Source organism: Mustelus asterias, chromosome 7 (genome assembly GCF_964213995.1).
Source record: "Mustelus asterias chromosome 7, sMusAst1.hap1.1, whole genome shotgun sequence".
NCBI lineage: Eukaryota > Metazoa > Chordata > Chondrichthyes > Carcharhiniformes > Triakidae > Mustelus > Mustelus asterias.
The window spans coordinates 48819554-48838437 of record NC_135807.1 but is presented as its reverse complement, the minus strand read 5'-3'; the positions used below and the strand labels follow the sequence as shown (position 1 = coordinate 48838437).

General features: G+C 43.2%; 1 protein-coding gene across 3 annotated transcripts in view; it reads left to right on the top strand.

The window, feature by feature from the left end:
• Positions 1-18884, top strand: part of LOC144495699 (copine-3-like) — an 84367-nt gene that overhangs the window by 11480 nt on the left and 54003 nt on the right. For all 3 annotated transcript variants that reach the window (XM_078216033.1, XM_078216031.1, XM_078216032.1), the window contains exons 2-6: positions 4148-4306; positions 8873-9052; positions 14508-14582; positions 16130-16201; positions 17198-17281. In XM_078216033.1, coding sequence (XP_078072159.1) covers positions 4178-4306; positions 8873-9052; positions 14508-14582; positions 16130-16201; positions 17198-17281 — 540 coding nt within the window. In that variant the 5' untranslated portion in view covers positions 4148-4177. The remainder of the gene's footprint in view (positions 1-4147; positions 4307-8872; positions 9053-14507; positions 14583-16129; positions 16202-17197; positions 17282-18884) is intronic.

Sequence of the window (18884 nt, the reverse complement as noted above, 5' to 3'; positions counted from 1 at the left end):
TTCGGCGTTGCAGTACCCACGAGGTACGACCACGTGCGAACCCAGGACGGCGCCATCGTGGCTGACGGAGGAGGAGGAAGACCACCAGGAGTCGCTGCGTTTGGCGCCCTCGCCCACGTGCGATTCATGGGGGCGGCCATCATGGTCCACGACGACTAGGAGCGACCAGCAGGGGTCCTCAGCATCAACATCGGCGGCATGCAGTGACGCCCAGGGGCCAACGGTGGCGTCGATCTCCCTGGACCAGACTAAGCACCACAGGCTTGAGAATTCCATGATGGATATAAAGGTAAATGGTCGAACTGTGAATTGTCTGTTTGACAGTGGGAGCACCGAAAGTTTCATACACCCTGAAACTGCTAAAAGGTGTGGACTCCGGGTTCTCCCTGCCAAGCAGACAATTTCCATGGCATCACGGTCCCGGTCTGTACCGATCCAAGGACGATGTATGGTAACTCTTGAGGTACAGGGCACAATTTACGAGCAATACAGGCTCCTTGTGTTACCTCACCTTTGTGCGCCAATTCTCCTCGGACTAAATTTTATGGTCCACATGAAGAGTGTGATCCTACAGTACGGTGGGCCACTCCCTTCACTGGCAGTAGGGAATCAGCCGCAGCCTCCAAATTGCCCAAAGCGCCCCGCATGCAATCTTTCCACTCTGAAAATCACTACACCATCCCTCTTTAAGAATCTGGTACCAGGCTGCAAGCCCATCGCTACTAAAAGTAGGCGTTACAGCGCTGAGGACCGGATCTTTATTAGATCTGAGGTTCAGCGGCTCCTCAAGGAAGGGATCATACAGGCCAGTGCTAGTCCGTGGAGAGCGCAGGTCGTGGTAGTCAAAAGCGGGAACAAACCTCGGATGGTCATCGACTACAGTCAGACCATTAATCGTTATACGCAGCTGGATGCGTATCCTCTCCCGCGCATTTCTGATATGGTCAATCAGATTGCGCAGTACCGAGTGTTCTCTACCATAGACCTTAAGTCCGCCTACCATCAACTCCCCATCCGCCCAGAGGACCGACAATATACGGCTTTTGAGGCGGATGGTCGTCTATACCAATTCCTCAGGGTTCCATTTGGTGTCACCAATGGGGTCTCGGTCTTCCAGCGTGCTATGGACCGAATGGTGGACCAGAACGGGTTGCGGGCTACCTTCCCGTACCTGGATAACGTCACCATCTGCGGCTATGACCAGCAGGACCACGACACGAATCTCCAACACTTTCTGCGCACCGCATCTCGCCTGAATCTGACCTATAACAGGGAGAAGTGCGTATTCCGTACGCGCAGGTTAGCCATCCTCGGATACGTGGTGGAAAACGGGGCCATTGGCCCTGATCCAGACCGTATGCGCCCACTTACTGAACTTCCCTTGCCCGCTAGCACGAAAGCACTGAGGAGATGCCTCGGGTTCTTTTCGTACTATGCGCAGTGGGTCCCCAACTACGCGGACAAAGCTCGTCCGCTCATCAAGTCCACGACCTTCCCACTTACGCCGGAGGCCCAATTGGCCTTCAAGGCTTTGAAAAGCGACATCTCGAAAGCCACGATGCACGCGGTGGATGAATCCATCCCTTTCCAGGTGGAGAGTGATGCATCTGATTTCGCCCTAGCCGCCACACTAAACCAGGCAGGCAGGCCCGTCGTGTTCTTTTCCCGCACCCTTCAAGGCCCCGAAATTCGGCACTCAGCGGTGGAGAAGGAGGCTCAGGCCATTGTGGAGGCAGTCAGACACTGGCGCCATTACCTGGCAGGGAAGCGGTTCACCCTGATCACGGATCAACGATCCGTGGCGTTTATGTTCAGCAACACGCAGAGGGGGAAAATCAAGAACGATAAGATCTTGCGGTGGAGAATTGAGCTCTCCACCTATAATTACGATATTATGTATCGTCCAGGGAAGCTCAATGAGCCCTCGGATGCCCTCTCGCGCGGAACATGCGCCATCATGCAGGAGGACCGCTTGAAGGCCCTCCACAATGATCTGTGTCATCCTGGAGTCACCAGACTCTACCATTTCGTCAAAGCCCGCAACCTGCCCTACTCGGTGGAGGATGTCAGGTCAGTGACGAGAAGCTGTCGGATTTGCGCAGAATGCAAACCACACTTTTATCGACCAGACCGGGCACAATTGGTCAAGGCCACTCGCCCTTTTGAGAGGCTGAGTGTGGATTTTAAGGGCCCCCTTCCCTCAACGGACCGGAACGTCTATTTCCTCAACATAATAGACGAGTACTCCCGGTTCCCGTTTGTTGTCCCCTGTGTGGACACGTCGACTGCCACCGTCATCAAGGCATTCAGTGAGCTTTTTACCCTGTTCGGGTACCCCTGCTACATTCATAGCGACAGGGGCTCGTCGTTCATGAGCAACGACTTGAGGCAATTCCTGCTGTCATTCGGGATTGCCTCTAGTAGAACCACGAGCTACAACCCTAGGGGTAACGGACAGGTGGAAAGGGAGAATGCTACAGTCTGGAAGGCTGTCCTACTGGCACTGAAATCCAGGGGCCTTCCAGTCTCCCGTTGGCAGGAGGTCCTTCCAAATGCGCTCCATTCTATCCGCTCCCTCCTGTGTACGGCAACCAATGCTACTCCCCACGAGAGGATGTTCTCATTCCCTCGGAAGTCGTCCTCGGGGATCTCATTGCCAGCCTGGTTGACGTACCCAGGACCCGTCCTTCTGCGGCGACATGTGAGGGCTCGCAGGTCCGACCCCTTGGTCGAACCGGTCCAACTCCTCCACGCCAACCCTCAGTATGCCTATGTGGCATATCCTGACGGGCGAGAGGACACTGTCTCCATTAGAGACCTGGCGCCCGCAGGGGACGTAGCAACTCCTGTCGCTCCTATTCCCCCAGTCACGAATCCACTACTCCTCATTGCTTCCCCAGACGTGGCGCGGTCAGCACCGGGACCAGTGCATAACAGTTTTACTCCCATGTACAGCTTGCCTGAGACTCGGAGATCGGCGCCACCACCGAAGGTTCCAGGATCCCCTGCACCATTGCCTCACCAGGGCCAACCGGCCCGGGAGTCCTTGAGGGGACAGCCGGACGTTGTTTTGGAGAGAACGCCACCGCAAGCACCTGCTCCGGTTTCGCAACCGGTGTTGAGGAGATCACAGCGTCGGTGCGGTCCTCCAGACCGTCTGGACTTGTGAATTCTGTATATATGACCTGTTTTTCTTGCACCCCGCCGCCTTTTGTTTTTAAAGGAGGGGTGAATGTGGTGAACCATCGTTGGTTACCACTGGGGGTTGTTATTATGTTACTGTTGGGCTAGGGTGTTGTTACTGTGGGGGTTGTACAATGTTGTTGGGTTAGGGTGTTTACCTGTTATAAGTGTTATCATGGCACATCCCAGTGGGGCCCCGCCTCCGGTGGCGAGGTATAAGACCCTCTGCTCCGGCAGGACTCCTTCAGTCTGAACTGGTGTATTCGTGTTAGTAGTTCCATTGTTACACAATAAAAGCCTTCAATATCAAAGCCTTGGTTCCACGTGCTTAATTGTCGCGCATCAGGGTGTACCAGACACCATTCCACAGACTTGCAACTTATTCCTGAATTCACTTGAGTGGTTTTCAACTTTGGCCAGGTGATCAGGAACGTGCTGAGCCAAGGCTACGTAGTTTCCTTCAAAGAGTTACTATGTAATGTATAATATTGGGAGCCGCTGAACAGCTTGCATTCCTGCCATGGTGATATGTGAAGCGAGTGGCGAGGGAGCTTTTTTATTTATTCTCACTCCTGATGTGGGTGTTGCTGGCAAGACCAGCCTTTGTTGCCCGTAATGAATTTTCCTTGAACTGAGTGGCTTGCCATCACCATTTCAGAGGACAGTTAGGAGTCAACAAGTTAGGCCAGACCAGGTAGGGATGGCAGATTGTTACCATTACTGATATTAGCTTTTCAATTCCATATGATTAATTGAATTTAAGTTCCACCAGTTGCAATGGTGGGATTTGAACCCTTGTTCCCAGCATATTAGTCTGGGCCTCTGAATTACAAGTCCAGTGACATTACCACTCCATCACCGTCTCTTCTCCCATTTAATTCAATTCATATTTTGTATAAATATTCCATTTTATGCACATTAATTCCTGATTTAAAAGTTGACAGTTTACTTAATTGTTCCACAGATTATTCTTCAGCATTTGGCAAGTTAACAGATGGCACAGTGTGTGACTAAAGTTGAACTGAGCGTTTCCTGTGAGAATCTATTAGATAAAGATGTTGGTTCCAAATCTGATCCACTATGTGTGTTCTTCATAAGTACTGGCGAGAATCAATGGGCTGAGGTAAGGAGTTCTGTCCAATGTATATTTCTTGTTGTGAAATTGGTTTTTCAAGAGCTTGATAAATCAATGGAATTTTATTTTTTTTGAAGCATCTGTTTACTTTTGATATTAATCTAGTTCAAGATGCTTTGATCTAATTTAATCAATACTTAATATTAGCATATATATTAGCCATGCTAAATTCCCCCTCAGTGTACACGAACAGGTGCTGCAATGTGGTGACTAGGGAATTTTCATAGTAACTTCATTGTAGTGTTAATGTAAGCCTACTTGTGATACTGATAAATAGACTTGAAAAAGTGTTTTCTCATCTTTCCTCAACTTATTTCCATTTTATGTATCAGAATATTTCCAATATTTGCCTTTTGTTGGAATGTTGTAAATGTTATTAGTAATGAGAGGAATTCCTATGTATATTATTTTATATGTTATCATTATTGGCTCTCTTGACTGCCTGCTATAGGAAGATTGGTTAAAAGGAATTACAAACCCTATCATTCCCCTTTACCCTCTCTACCTTCTCACCATCCAGTTTCCTGCTCTGCTCACTTGGAACTGTTGACTCACAGAATAATAGAAACTTACAGCAAAGATGGAAGCCATTCTGTTGTTATGCCTCTGCTGCTTCTTTGAAATGTTATAATTCCTGTGGGGGATCTGTAAACCTAAATAAACAACTTTACCAAAAGACTCGAAATTAAGAAATTGCCAACAAGATTTCACTTTCTGTAATTATTTTCTTCACCATGAATCAGAAATTAAACATGAATTAACAGGCAAATGATACTTAAATAAAAAGTAAATTTCATTATAAATTGTCCACAAACAAAGTACATCTTGCACAACCACAAGCATCACTCTCACTATCGTGTTCTTTATTCATGGGGTAGGTCAGGCATCCTATCTCACAGAAACTTTTACCTCTGAGTTCCTCTGTCAGGCTACAAGAATCCTGATAGTGTAGTGTTCCAGAATTTATTTCCAACAGATCAGTTAGCAATACCCTGTTCACGATCTGGTCCTCTGATACAAATTCTATGCTCCTTTGAATGCCTGAGTTCTCTGCCTTTCATTGTTTGTCATCCACACCCACCTCCCTGCCCCTCTGTGTACCATTGTGAGATCTTGTCCTCCCCACTCCTTACGCAGCTTTCCTTCCTCAGTGCTCCCCTTGTCTTCATTAGGCCACAATTCCCACCCTATCAACCTCACCTCGCACTCCACCCCTGGTCAAATGTTGGATATTTTGTGGCATTGACTGGATGAGCCCCACAGCATAGTCTTGTCCAGATTAACACTGGTGTGTGCCACCAACAGCAAAGAGATCCCTGTACTGCCCAAACCAAGGCACAGTACTGACCTCAGACGGTGACAAAGGAGGGTCCTTTGTGCTATCCACGAAGACCAGCTCGTTATGGAGATGGAGCAGGAATTGTTTAGCCCCGGCAGTGTGGTGTACAGTGCAGTGTAGCACTATGGCAGAAAGTTGTTCCATGCACCTCAAAGTCCCTGGCAAACTGAGGACATCCTTGTGCATGCCATTCATTAGCAATCGGGTTTGATGCTGACGTGAATTCCCTCAGCGTGATGCAAGATTGGGAGAGCTGATGGAATGCCAGTGGGCAGCTGGCTTAATGAGCATTTCGCTCTCCACCCCGGAAGCCTCAGACGAATCTGAGGTCACTATTGCAGATGTCTGAGCAGCCTTCTCGAAGGTCAACCCACAGAAAGCGATTGGCCCGGAATTGAATGCATGGCACCTGGCAGTGGGAAGTCCGACCCACCTTTATCGACTACAGCTCAGCCTTCAACACCATTATTCCTATGAAACTCATTTCCAAACTCCAAGGGACTCAGCTCCTCCCTTTGCAACTGGATCCTGAACTTCTTAACCCACAGGCCACAACCAGTAAGGATAAGCAACAGCACCTCCTCCACAATCATCCTCAACATCGGTGCCCCACAATGCTGTGTCTTCAGCCCCTTACTATACTCCTTTCACACCTACAACTGTGTGGCCAAATTCCCCTCCAACTCAATTATCAAGTTTGCTGAAGACACCACTGTATTGGGTCAGATCTAAATGACGAGACACAGTACAGGAAAGAGATAAAGAATCTGGTGAACTGATGCGACAACAAATAATCTCCCTCCAATATCAACAAAAGGGAGATGGTCATCGACTTCAGGAAGTGTAATGGAGGACATGCCTCTGTCTACATCAAAGGGAATGAAGTAGAAATGGTTGAGAGCTTTAAGCTTTCGGGTGTCCAGATCACCAACAACATTTCATAGTCCCTCCATGCTGACACGATAGTTAAATAAGCCCACCAACATCTCTACTTTCTCAGAGGACTAAGGAAATGTGGCATAACCACTACGACTCCCACCAACTTTTACAGGTGCACCATAGAAAGAACAAAACAAAGAACAAAGAAAATTACAGCACAGGAACAGGCCCTTCGGCCCTCCAAGCCTGCACCGACCAAGCTGCCCGACTTAACTAAAAACCCCTATCCTTCCGGGGACCACATCCCTCTGTTCCCATCCTATTCATGTACTTGTCAAGACGCCCCTTAAAAGTCACTCCCGTATCCGCTTCCACTACCTCCCCCGGCAACGAGTTCCAGGCACCCACCACCCTCTGTGTAAAAAATCTGCCTCGTACATCTCCTTTAAACCTTGCACCTTGCACCTTAAACCTATGCCCCTGAGTAATTGACTCTTCCACCTTGGGGAAAAAGCTTCTGACTATCCACTCTGTCCATGCCTCTCATAATCTTGTAGACTTCTATCAGGTCTCCCCTCCCCCTCCGTCGCTCCAGTGAGAACAAACCAAGTTTCTCTAACCTCTCCTCATAGCTAATACCTTCCCTACCACACAACATCCTGGTAAATCTTTTCTGTATCCTCTCCAAAGCCTCCACATCCTTCTGGTAGTGTGGTGACCAGAATTGAACACTATATTCCAAGTGCGGCCTAACTAAGGTTCCATAAGGCTGCAACATGACTTGCCAATTTTTAAACTCAATACCCCGGCCGATGAAGGCAAGCACGCCATATGCCTTCTTAACTACCTTCTCCACCTGCATTGCCACTTTCAGTGACCTGTGTACCTGTACACCCAGATCCCTTTGCCTATCAAAAAAAGTATTCTTTCTAGTTGTATCACAGCTTGGCACGACTCCTGCTCTGTCCAAGACGGCAAGAAACGACAAAGGATCATGAACAAAGCCTAATCCGTCATTCAAACTAGCCTCCCATCCATTGACACTGTTTATACTCCCCGCTGCCTCAGAAATGCAGCCAGCATAATTAAGGACCCCACTCTCTTCCACCTTCTTCCATCGGGAAAAAGATACAAAGGTCTGAGGACACGTATCAACCGACTCAAGAACGGCTTCTTCCCTGTGCCATCAGACTTTTGAATGGACTTACCTTGCATTAAGTTGATCTTTCTCTACACCCTAGCTATGACTGTAACACTCATTCTGCACTCCTTTCCTTTTCTTCTCTATGTACAATATGCTTTGTCTGTATAGCGCGCAAGAAACAATACTTTTCACTGTATACTAATACATGTGGCAATAATAAATCAAATCAAAGAGATGCAAATTAATGCTAATGGAATTCATGCCACCAGCATGAAGTCTGACCCATCTCAACCTGCCTTTGGATGAATTGCAATATGATTTTATGCCGGCAGGTTTCTGAGTTTTTGCCGCTGGCTAGATTCTCCGTGCCTGCCCACCACCAAACCCGCCACAGGTGGGTTGGGAGAATTCTGTTGTTGATGCAAAAATGTATTGGGCCAAATTTTAGCTCAGCTTTTTTTTATCCCTGCTCCAATTTAGCTGAATTGTGAGCTGATAACTTTGCTGCTCTCGCTGTTAGCGAGGACCTTGATTAAGAACAAGTCCAAACAGCATATCTCCTTAACCAGGAAGATTTAAGGATTGATCAGGAAATAAGAGGAATGAAAAAGAAGGAGGGTGAATTATTCAGATTGGGTGCAGAAAGAGAAATAGAGGGGGAAATCATACTCCTTAGGAAGAGAAAAAAAGGAAAACTAAGAAAATATTACATTTTAAATTTGGGAGTTTTAAAACTTTCAAAAGCAACTACATACAGGAATTAGAATTGTTAAATGTTCCCTTTCCGGGCCAGAGTAATGGGTTGGCATTATGTAAGCAATTTTCACTTCCGTTCTTTAGCAAATTTAATGGGCAAATCCAGCAAATTCCTGAAAAATAACCGGGAGGCTAAGGGCAAGGTGCTGTTTGTTTGAGGTAAACGGTGGAATCACTTACATCAACAAACAGGTTCTGAAGAATCTTAACTCGCAGTGTATCTCTTCACCCCTAAACTTGCTTTCTGATTTGTGAACTAATAATGGTATCCATTGTTAAGACTTGTTTTTTCAGTGCGATATGGCTTGTTTACTTTATCAGCAACCCTTTTGTTAAGTACTTTGTGTTAATTGGCTTTAGATTGATAGTGTCCAGTATCTGGATACATTTGTGTTGTTCTGTTTGCTTATTAACTTGAGGCTTATTTATTTTTTAGATTGCTCGCACGGAAAGAGTTAAAAACTGCCTCGCCCCAAAATTCTCAAAGAAGTTCCTGGTGGATTACTACTTTGAGCAGGTTCAGAAGTTGAAGTTTGGAATTTATGATATTGACAACAAAACCATTGACTTGCAGGATGATGACTTCCTGGGACAATTTGAATGCACCCTGGGACAGGTAAATAGAATGTTTTTTTTATCATGCTGTGACAATACTGCATCTTTAAGAAATGTGTCTGTCGTGTTCCTTGTGCAGGATCTGATTTAGCAGTTTTTTTTATTACTGATACCGTTTTATCAGCCCTATATTGTTACTGCAGCTTCTAATTGCTAGGATATTTGTTTTAATCCGGACTATTGCTTTTCTATTGTTTTTAGTGTTCCCCTGGGGTTTTGCAGAGTAGGACTTGATTAGGTTGAGTGGCAGGTGAGGTCATATGACTGGGTGGAGCTAGGCTTACACAGAGAATTCAAGGTTAATTGCTACTTTAGATGCAAAGCGGGGCTGTGGCAGATGAATTGACCAGGTATTTTTCATTTGTCTTCACTATAGTGGACAGAAGTAACATTCCAGAAGTAAATGTAAATCAGGAAATGGAAGGGAGGGAAGAACTTGGGAATATTACAATCACCAGGGAAGTGGCATTAAGCAAATTGAGAATTGATAAGTCCCCAGGTCCGGATGGACTGCACCCTGAGGTCTTGAAAGAAGTGACTAATGAGATAGTTGATGCATTGGTTTTAATTTTGAGCGAAACATACAGAAACTCCACTTCCCTATTTTAGTTGGCTACTGTTTTTTTGTTTGCTGGCGGTACTTACTCATAATATATTTTGATGAATGTAACAAGAAGGGAAAAATTTTCATTTTGTAACTGAACCCATTTATCATGTATATCTTGAAATACAATACGCCGTTAACTATAGGGGCTTTGGTTTCAAAGGCTGATTCTGAAATTTGCATCTGAAAAGTTTTGTTTAAATTACCTGAGCCAGGATAAAGGGCGTACTGTGTCACAGTGCAAAGATGATTCATGCTTAACCATGAAGAGGACTGCAAGCTGCTCCTAAAATTCATAGTTTAACAGATTAGGCATAGAGACATTGGATGGCAAAACAACAATTTGAGGAAAAGGATAGTGGAATTAAATGAAATAGATTATTCTTTGAGAGCCAGCATGGTCTCCTGTAACATTCAACATTCTAAACTTTCCTAAGAATTTCCTGAGCATATGTTCATATGACAGTTGTGATAACTTGTCTTTTGAATTAAATCTTGATGATTTGGTGTAATTCAATGTTTTTCCAGTTGCCATCCAACATGATTATGATACCATGCTATCTGTGTGGATTGCCTGACTACAAATGTGATGATGTGGAGATGCCGGCGTTGGACTGGGGTGAACACAGTAAGAAGTCTCACAACACCAGGTTAAAGTCTAACAGGTTTATTTGGTAGCAAACACCATTTGCTACCAAATAAACCTGTTGGACTTTAACCTGGCGTTGTGAGACTTCTTACTGTGTACAAATGTGATAGCAGCATCTTGCATTTATATAGCATCTTTAACAGTTTTTAACAGTTTGTTGAATGAGCGCGTTACATAGAGTCTGATACTTCTGTAGAGGTTGAATTTCCCACCAACCATGGAATTAACCAGGGGACAAGCTGTCATGTTTTAGGATTTTTACTGTAACAAACTAAAATCAACATAGATCGAACATTACTTAACCAGCAACTAATACAAAAAAATCAAATAAGAGGTACTTTTGCATTAACTAACACAATACTGATACGTCCTACAGCCCCCTTTTGCCGTGTCCCACACTTCTCGCAGTTATACAGTATTACGGAAACCTGATTCCTAGCTTCCCAGTAGGCTCATTTCTCTCTGCTACACTATGTCAAAACTTGCAGTGTCCTTCTGAAAATTGTTCCCCTGAGCCTCAGTCTTCCAGATCTGATTTTCACCAAGTCCCATCAGGACGATCCTTTGTTCCTTAAATATCTAGAATTCCTATCTGATATCATCCTTTCTTTCAGAAAACAAACTCTCCCAAGCATCTTGCTTGGTTGTTAATGTAAAACAATCCTTCTGCTTTCCCACTGCCTTATCTGCCTCCCTCTGTGTCTCAAAAGCAGCTGAGTCTTTTCTGTAACTTACTGTGTATAAGTGTGAAAACTATTATTCCATTTAATAGGTTTCTGTTTGAGTTTCTTCCCATGGCAACCTAATCTCGTAAGTCTGTCTCAAGTTGAGGTATTTAGTATGATTTCACCATCACCTGTTCAGACCATAATATTTTATCTTAAGTTAAAGGAGGCATTTAAAAAAATAACCAAGTTGTAAAGTTCAGTATCTTAATAAGTGTTATTTAACGAAATTCTGCCCTGAACCCCATGAGGTGATATTAAGACAGCTGAGAAAAGCTTTGTCAAAGAGTTGAGTCTTAAAGGAGGAGAGGTAGAGGGAGGGAAATTTAGGCAGGGAATTCCAGAGTTTAGAGCCCTGGTAACTGAAGGTATAGCCACCCATGATGGAGCAATGAAAATGCAAGAGGCCAAAATTGGAGGATAGCAAAGAACTCCAATGATTGTAGGGATGGAGCAAGTTAGAGACTTGAAAACAAGAATGATAATTTTTACATTGAGGCGCTGCCAGAGTGGGAACCAACGTAGGTCAGTGAACACAAGGGTGATGGATGAATGGGACTTGATTCAAGTTAAAACACAGTTTTCAATGAGCTCAGGTTCACTTGGTGCAAGGAGCGAGGTTGGCCAGGAGAGCATTGGGATAGTTAAGGCTAGAGGTTAAATAAAAAAGCACGGAATGGGTGTTTCCACAGCAGATGAGATGAAGCAGATAGCAACAAATGAACTGAAGAAAAGTTAAATGGTTTGTTTAGAAATCCTATGTAAGTTGTGTTTTAATATTGTGTCCAACCATTACATGTAGGAATCAAAATGTCTGTTTATTCAAAATGCTACTTAACACTCTCATTTTTTAGGTACTGTTAGATTATTAATTTGACTGTTAACAGTTTTTGAGAGATCAAGATGCCCTGCTGGCTATTTTTGAGTTCAGGTACTACTTCAAATCATTGGTTATGGCAGTCAGTAAATGAATCATGCAGATTGGGTAGGTCCCAAATGCCAATTTGATCTGATTAACTGATGTGGTCTAGGTATTTTTTAGCTCTGACATGTGTTGACCTTTGACATTTTGTAATTCTGAATACCCCTATGACTTTATTCCTTGTGTGATGAAGTCTGTTTTGCTGAAAAATGTCAAATGTCAACTATTGATAGTTGGTGATGTATTAATGAACTTTGCACAGACTGAATGTGACCTTTTCAATGTGAGGCATGACTGAGACACTGTGGATAGCATTGTAATATGTCTTTAGGGAATAGCAGCATGCCAACACTTTATGGGAAGTGTGTTATGTGATCCTGCTTCAGTTTCACTTTGGTCTGGAACTGAATATACTATGTCCTCAAGCTCTCTGTCCATGTATATATGTTCACATGTGCCTAGAATTAATAAATGAACTCTCAATGTGTTTACACAATCGTTTATGAGCGACTGTTGCCTTTGATATCATTGTAACACACACAACATGGTGTGCGACAATGATTCCTCCTAAATGGGATTGCAGCATGCCATCACTTTAAGGCATATAACAAATTAAACCTTCACCGTTGCATATATTAAAATGCACATAAACCTACGGGCACTAATGTTTCTGTCAACTGACTCTGAACTGTTGTTATTTTAATATAATTTTTCCTTTCAAATATTCCTTAAAGCCTGTGCTGATTTTGGTTCTAAAAGTTATCAGTACTGTGAATTAAAATGAGGGAACAAATTATAAAAATTAATGAACATGTGGTTTGGTATTTGGAGAATTTTGACTTTACATCAGTTAACTCAAACATGAAGTTACCGTACGGCTGGAATGTTACCACTGTTCACACCGGCGGGACTTTCCCATCCCACTGCTGAGCACCAAATTCTCTGACCTTGCTGCAGTGGGAGCATAGTGTGAACAACCAGTAAGATCACACCGTATGTGTTCATTAGCTTTTTAAAGCAATATTTCCCCTTCACCCAATAGGTTTCTTGCTATATTCCATGAGTTCCAATTAGGGTTGCAGGATGATAAAAAGATATGGGTTTTTTCCCGTCTTCGGGTTTCACTTTTGTTTTAAAAAAAGGATAAATCCAGAGATTTAATAAAACAAATCGCTAACAATTGTAATGAGAAAATGCCACATTGCTTGGCTCGTGCAACCAAATAACTTCTAATTTGTACATTAGGGGATGTAATGGCTTTAAAGTTCAGTGCCCCTGGACTATTGATTATTACTATAAACCTCTGTGCAGTTGGTATTTGTATGTTTAGTGCAAATTAGTTTCTAAAAATCCTTCAATTTGTACATTAAAGCCATGTCAGTTTATTTTTCCAGTGTTCATCTCTCTGGTTAATCATTTAGATCTAATTTATGTGCAAGTCACACTGATGCGCAAGACCAAGATTCTTATCTACCAAGCCTGTATTCTCAGCACATTGCTGTATGACAATGAAGCCTGGACAACTTTACATCTACCAAGAAAAAAATGGCTCAATAACCTCCATTTTTGATTTCTATAACACAATCTTGACATCACATGGAAAGGCGAAGCCAGCAATGAAGCAATCCTTTATAGAGCAAGTATGGTAATGCTGATGAAGCCAAAAAAAAGGCTTCGCTGGCTGGGGAATGTACATAGGTTGGAAGTTGGCCACATCTCCAGGGATATGCTATACAACTGGTGCCAAAAGACCAGCAGGGCAGCCAAAGCTTTAATTCAAAGATGCTGCTAAAAGCCCCCACTATCAATTGTGACAAGTGGAGAAACTCTGGCTGACAACCGGTGCAAATTGTGACATCATTTGTATGCAGGAATTTGCCACCATGATGACTTGTGGTTTCAAAATCTTCAAAGCAGACTCCAGCCCTGCAAACAAAGTATCAGCAGAGATCATCCCAGGCCACCAACGAGGAACAACTTCACAAATGGCACTTGCGGCAAACTTTACCTTTCAAGAATCGGGGGTTTGTTCAGTTATCAGACAAGTGCAGCAAATGATCTCATCTGACCTCCCCAAAGCTCTAAGGCTGTACTCCCACCATCTCTCTCAGATGGAAGGAAGCCAGTCACAGTTTATATGACATTTAGGCATGGACAGAAACTTTCAGCGTAGATGTGATGAATGAGCATGCCAGCTTTCTTCACGAGAGTACTGTATTTGAGGAACTTAACAAGATGGTGTGCATGAGTAATTCAGTGTGCCTCGTTTGCTGACCCACATATTTTACTTGGCCACTTCCTAAAGAGAAGCTCTTGATCTTTCCTAGTGGAATAGACGATGTACATTTAGGGAATCATTGGTGTGAACTGACGGAGAACACAGTATTGATTTGTTGTGCTCTCTGTCCGTCCTTCACCACATTGGACCAGGCAATTTAATTTAATGTTAAACTCGCACTTAGTATTGTGAAATCTTCCTAGTTTGTGCAGAATTAGTTATATCAGGGGCACTAACTGCATGCCATCAAGCTGATCATGGTTCAATTGTTTTTACAGATCGTCTCAAGCAAGAAACTGATGAGACCTCTCATGCTGAAAAATGGAAAGCTTGCTGGGAAAGGAGTAATCTCGGTAAAGACCCAAACAGCTCACGTGGATTGTAGATTAGTGCATTAAAATGTTAGAGTTCAGTTAAGTTATTGCGGTAATGTTTCAGGTATATTTTGATTATGAAGCTACTTGAAAGATTAGAAGTAATTTTAATAGCTCAAACAATATTTTCAATAGGTGTTTTTGCCTAAACGTTAAGAAACATTAGGCGTTTAACTTGGTTACATGAGCATATAAGCATGTCTATGTATGTCGCTTAAGGCATAAGCACTATTGTTTGTCAATTGGGGTGTAAAATCCTTGATGTAATCATGAAAATTAGAATCTTAGTAAAATGTAAACCTCCTCAGGGTGATTTCAACATTATGTTCTAAAATCCTCTTCACTTCTCTGCCTGAAAGCAAACCTTGGCAACTATTAGTCAAACCCACGGCTAAGTGGCACTATTTTTTAAAATTGCGGGTAAGTTGAGGAGGCTGGCTTTGAGTCTGCCTCAGCTGGAATTGGGATTGAATCCCATGGTGCTGGTGTTATCTGATTCAGTCTATCCAACTGAACTAACTGGCCACTTTAGCTTCTAAGATATGGCGGCAGAAATTGAACTTGCCCAATCTCCTGCACGTCATAGGTTAACTTCCACTATTTTTTGTAGTTTTTGATTTTATTTGATTATTATTGTCACAGTATACAGTGAAAAGAATTGTTTCTTGCGTGCTATACAAAGCATACCATACATAGAGAAGGAAAGAAAGAATAGAATCCCTACAGTACAGAAGGAGACCATTCAGCCCATTGAGCTTGCACTGGCAACAATCCCACCTCGGCCCTATCCCCATTATCCCATGCATTTACCCTTCTAATCCCCCTAACAGTAAGGGGCAATTGAGCATGGCCTACCAACCTAACCCGCACATCTTTGGAGTGTGGGAAGAAACTGGAGCACCCGGAGGAAACCCACGCAGACACAGGGAGAACGTGCAAACTCCACACAGTGACCCAAGGCCGGAATTGAATCTGGGTCCCTGGCGCTGTGAGGCAGCAGTGCTAACCACTGTGCCACCATGCCATCTTGAAAGGAGACAGTGCAAAATGTAGTGTTACAGTCATAATAGGGTGTAGAGAAAGATCAGCTTAATACGAGGTAGGTCCATTCAAAAGTCTGATGGCAACAGGGAAGGAGCTGTTCTTCTGTCGGTTGGTATGTGACCTCAGACTTTTGTATCTTTTTCCTGACGGAAGAAGGTTTTTAAGATGAGCAGCCTTTAAAGGTTACTCAAATGGCACTGGCATCTTATTTTTACTTGAATTAGTAACAAATATGATGGCGTGAATCAAATTGAATTTAATTGTAACCTTGTCATCAGTAGACCCAATAACAAAGAAGTAAATAGACTATTCAAAATTACTTTGGTATTTAAATCCTGCAGGGCAGAATTATTGTAATTATGCTAATTATATGCAAAGTATAAATCCTTCCAACCGTATAGGCAAGTTTCCAAAACCAACAGACCATGGAATTATGCTTTATAGGATCACGTGACTTAAAAAAAAATCATCTTGGCTTTTAGATTTTGGCAGAAGAAGTGAAAGATAACAGAATAGTGAACTTTCAAGTTCAAGCACGGAATCTGGATAATAAGGTATTGTTAAACTTTATGAAAAAATTCAAAAGGTTTTATCTAAACTCATCTGTTCCACCACTGCACATCTGTTTGCCCTGAGAAAGTAATGTGGGCCTTCTTAGTAAAATAATAAAGTTGCTCCAATTCAATGCAAATGTGTGGTTGCTAGCCCACTTCACATGAACAGTTAGGATTCAACCATGTTGATGTGAGACAGGACTCGCATTGTGAATCACATTGGGTAAGGATGGTGGGCTTCTTCCCTCAAGAACATCAAATGTTTTTTTTAAAATGACATACCTCCAGCTACGGGTCTGTCTTACTGATATCAGCTTTTTAATCATTGATATCAGGCTAAGACTTTTTTCTTTGGAACATAGGAAACTCAGGGATGAGCTTATGGAGGTGTACAAGATCATGAGAGACATGGATAGGTTGAATGCACTCAGTCTTTTTCCCAGGGATGGGGAATCGAGAATTCACAGGCATAGGTTTAAGTTAAGAGCGGAAAACATTAACGGGAACCTGAGGAGCAACTTTTTTACACAGAGGGTGGTATGTATTGGAATGAGTTGCCAGAGGAAGTGGTTGAGGCAGGGACGTTGACAACATTTAAAAGGCATTTGGATACATGGATAGGAAAGGTTTAGAGGGATATGGGCCACATGCAGGCAAATGGGGTTAGCTTAGTTGAGCTTTTTGGTCGGCAGGGATCAGTTTGGGCCGAAGGGCTTGTCTCTGTGCCGTTGATTCTACGATATGAAAAATAATTAAAATTCTCAAACTGGTGAGATTTGAATTTCCACTCTGGACTATTAGCATCTGGATTATTAATATAGGAACAATAACTGCTACACTAAAGTCCCACTTCTCGCTATTCTGTGGCCCTGCACATTTGGAGCTTCATCATTTTCAGTGTAATACATCAATAATGAATAAAGTTGTTGGTTTACAATGTATTGCAATTGTATCTAAACTATAATTGTTCCACTTTTTATTACTCCTGCTGGTCAGGATCTCTTTGGAAAATCAGATCCTTATTTAGAATTCCACAAACAGACTGAGGATGGAAAGTGGCAAATGGCTCACAGAACAGAGGTAAGATATCTGTCCTCAGAGATAACTGTTAGCAATTTGTTTTCATCAAATATTAACACACTGATATTTTACTTTAGTCTTACTTACATGGAGTTTCTAATGGCTTATTTAAGGCTTTGAAAAATAATGGTGCTTTTACTACTTATGTTATTGGTAGCCATGATGTGGAGATGCTGGCTTTGGACTGGGGTGGGCACAGTAAGAAGTCTCACAACACCAGGTTAAGGAGTGACTCACCTGATGAAGGAGCAGCAATCTGAAAGCTCGTGATTCCAAATATACCTGTTGGACTTTAACCTGGTGTTGTGAGACTTCTTATTATGTTATTGGTGAAAGTGTCAAGAGAGGTTGAGGAAATATTTAATAAACCATATGGGATCCTGGGCTTTATAAATGGAGACATAGAGTACAAAGACCAAGGAAGATATGAAGAACTTTTACAAATACTGGTTCAACCTCAGCTGGACTATTGTGACCAATTCTGGACACCACACTTTAGGAAGGATATGAAGACATTGGAGAGATTGCAGGAAAGATGAACGAGAATGGTTCCAAAAGTGAGGAACTTTGGTTACACGGATAAACATGAGAAGCTGAGATTGCTCTCCTTTGAGCAGGGAAGAAATTTCTTAGAGTTGTTCAAACCTATTAGCAGTCTGGAGTGAAACCGTGCTTTGTGTTGGAAGGGTCCAGAACCAGAGGCCATGAGGGGATTGGCAAAAGAACCAGAGGCAAGATGAGGAACATTACTCAGCAAGTGGTTATGATCTGGCATACACTGCCAATAATTGCAGTGAAGGCAGATTCAACTGTGACTTTCAAAAGAGAATTGGAGAAGCAGCTGAAGAGAGAACGTTTGCAAAGCTACTGGGGAAAGGTGGATGAGTGGGACGAGATGAGTAGCTCTTACAAAGAGCAAGCGTGGAAATGATGAGCCTCCTGTGCTGTAACCATTCTACAATTCTCTGAACTGAGATCAAATCAGTTCTATTTGTAATGACTTTAATAAAGAGAAAGGTACTTCAAAAAGGCATGAGGAAAATGCCTGTGAACCAAAAGAACTGTAAGCCAAAAGAGAGGAATTGGGAGGTGACCAAACTCTTGTGATTTATGGGGAGGTGGTTGGCATGCAACACTGACCAGAAAGGAAATAAGAGTTTGTGGAAAGGTTTGTAATTTGAAGACTGTGGCTCCAGACTTTCAACTTTGTAGCTGAAGAAAGAGTTGGTGTCAACCTGGTGGTCACGTGTGCATTGGGATAACATGGACACAAGAAGTGACATGTCAGTAGCACAGGAGTTCTCCCCCAGCATGAATAGACACACAGCATGTAAGAGCTGTTAAGATTGTTGAATAAACCCTTCTGCTTGCTAGTTCCCTTGTCATCAGTCTATACAACCCTTGCAACTTTTGTATGGTGTCAGGAACTGGCTGAGATTGCACAGGGACGTCACCGCATGCTGTCCCAGATTCCACCACTATCATAAATCTTGTGGCATATGGCGGACAAACCATCCGTACGGAAGGTGTGGCCACTTTCCATTGCACACAGGGTAACTTCCAGTTTCATGTGGTCAATCAGGACATAAAGCTGCGGTGGGGT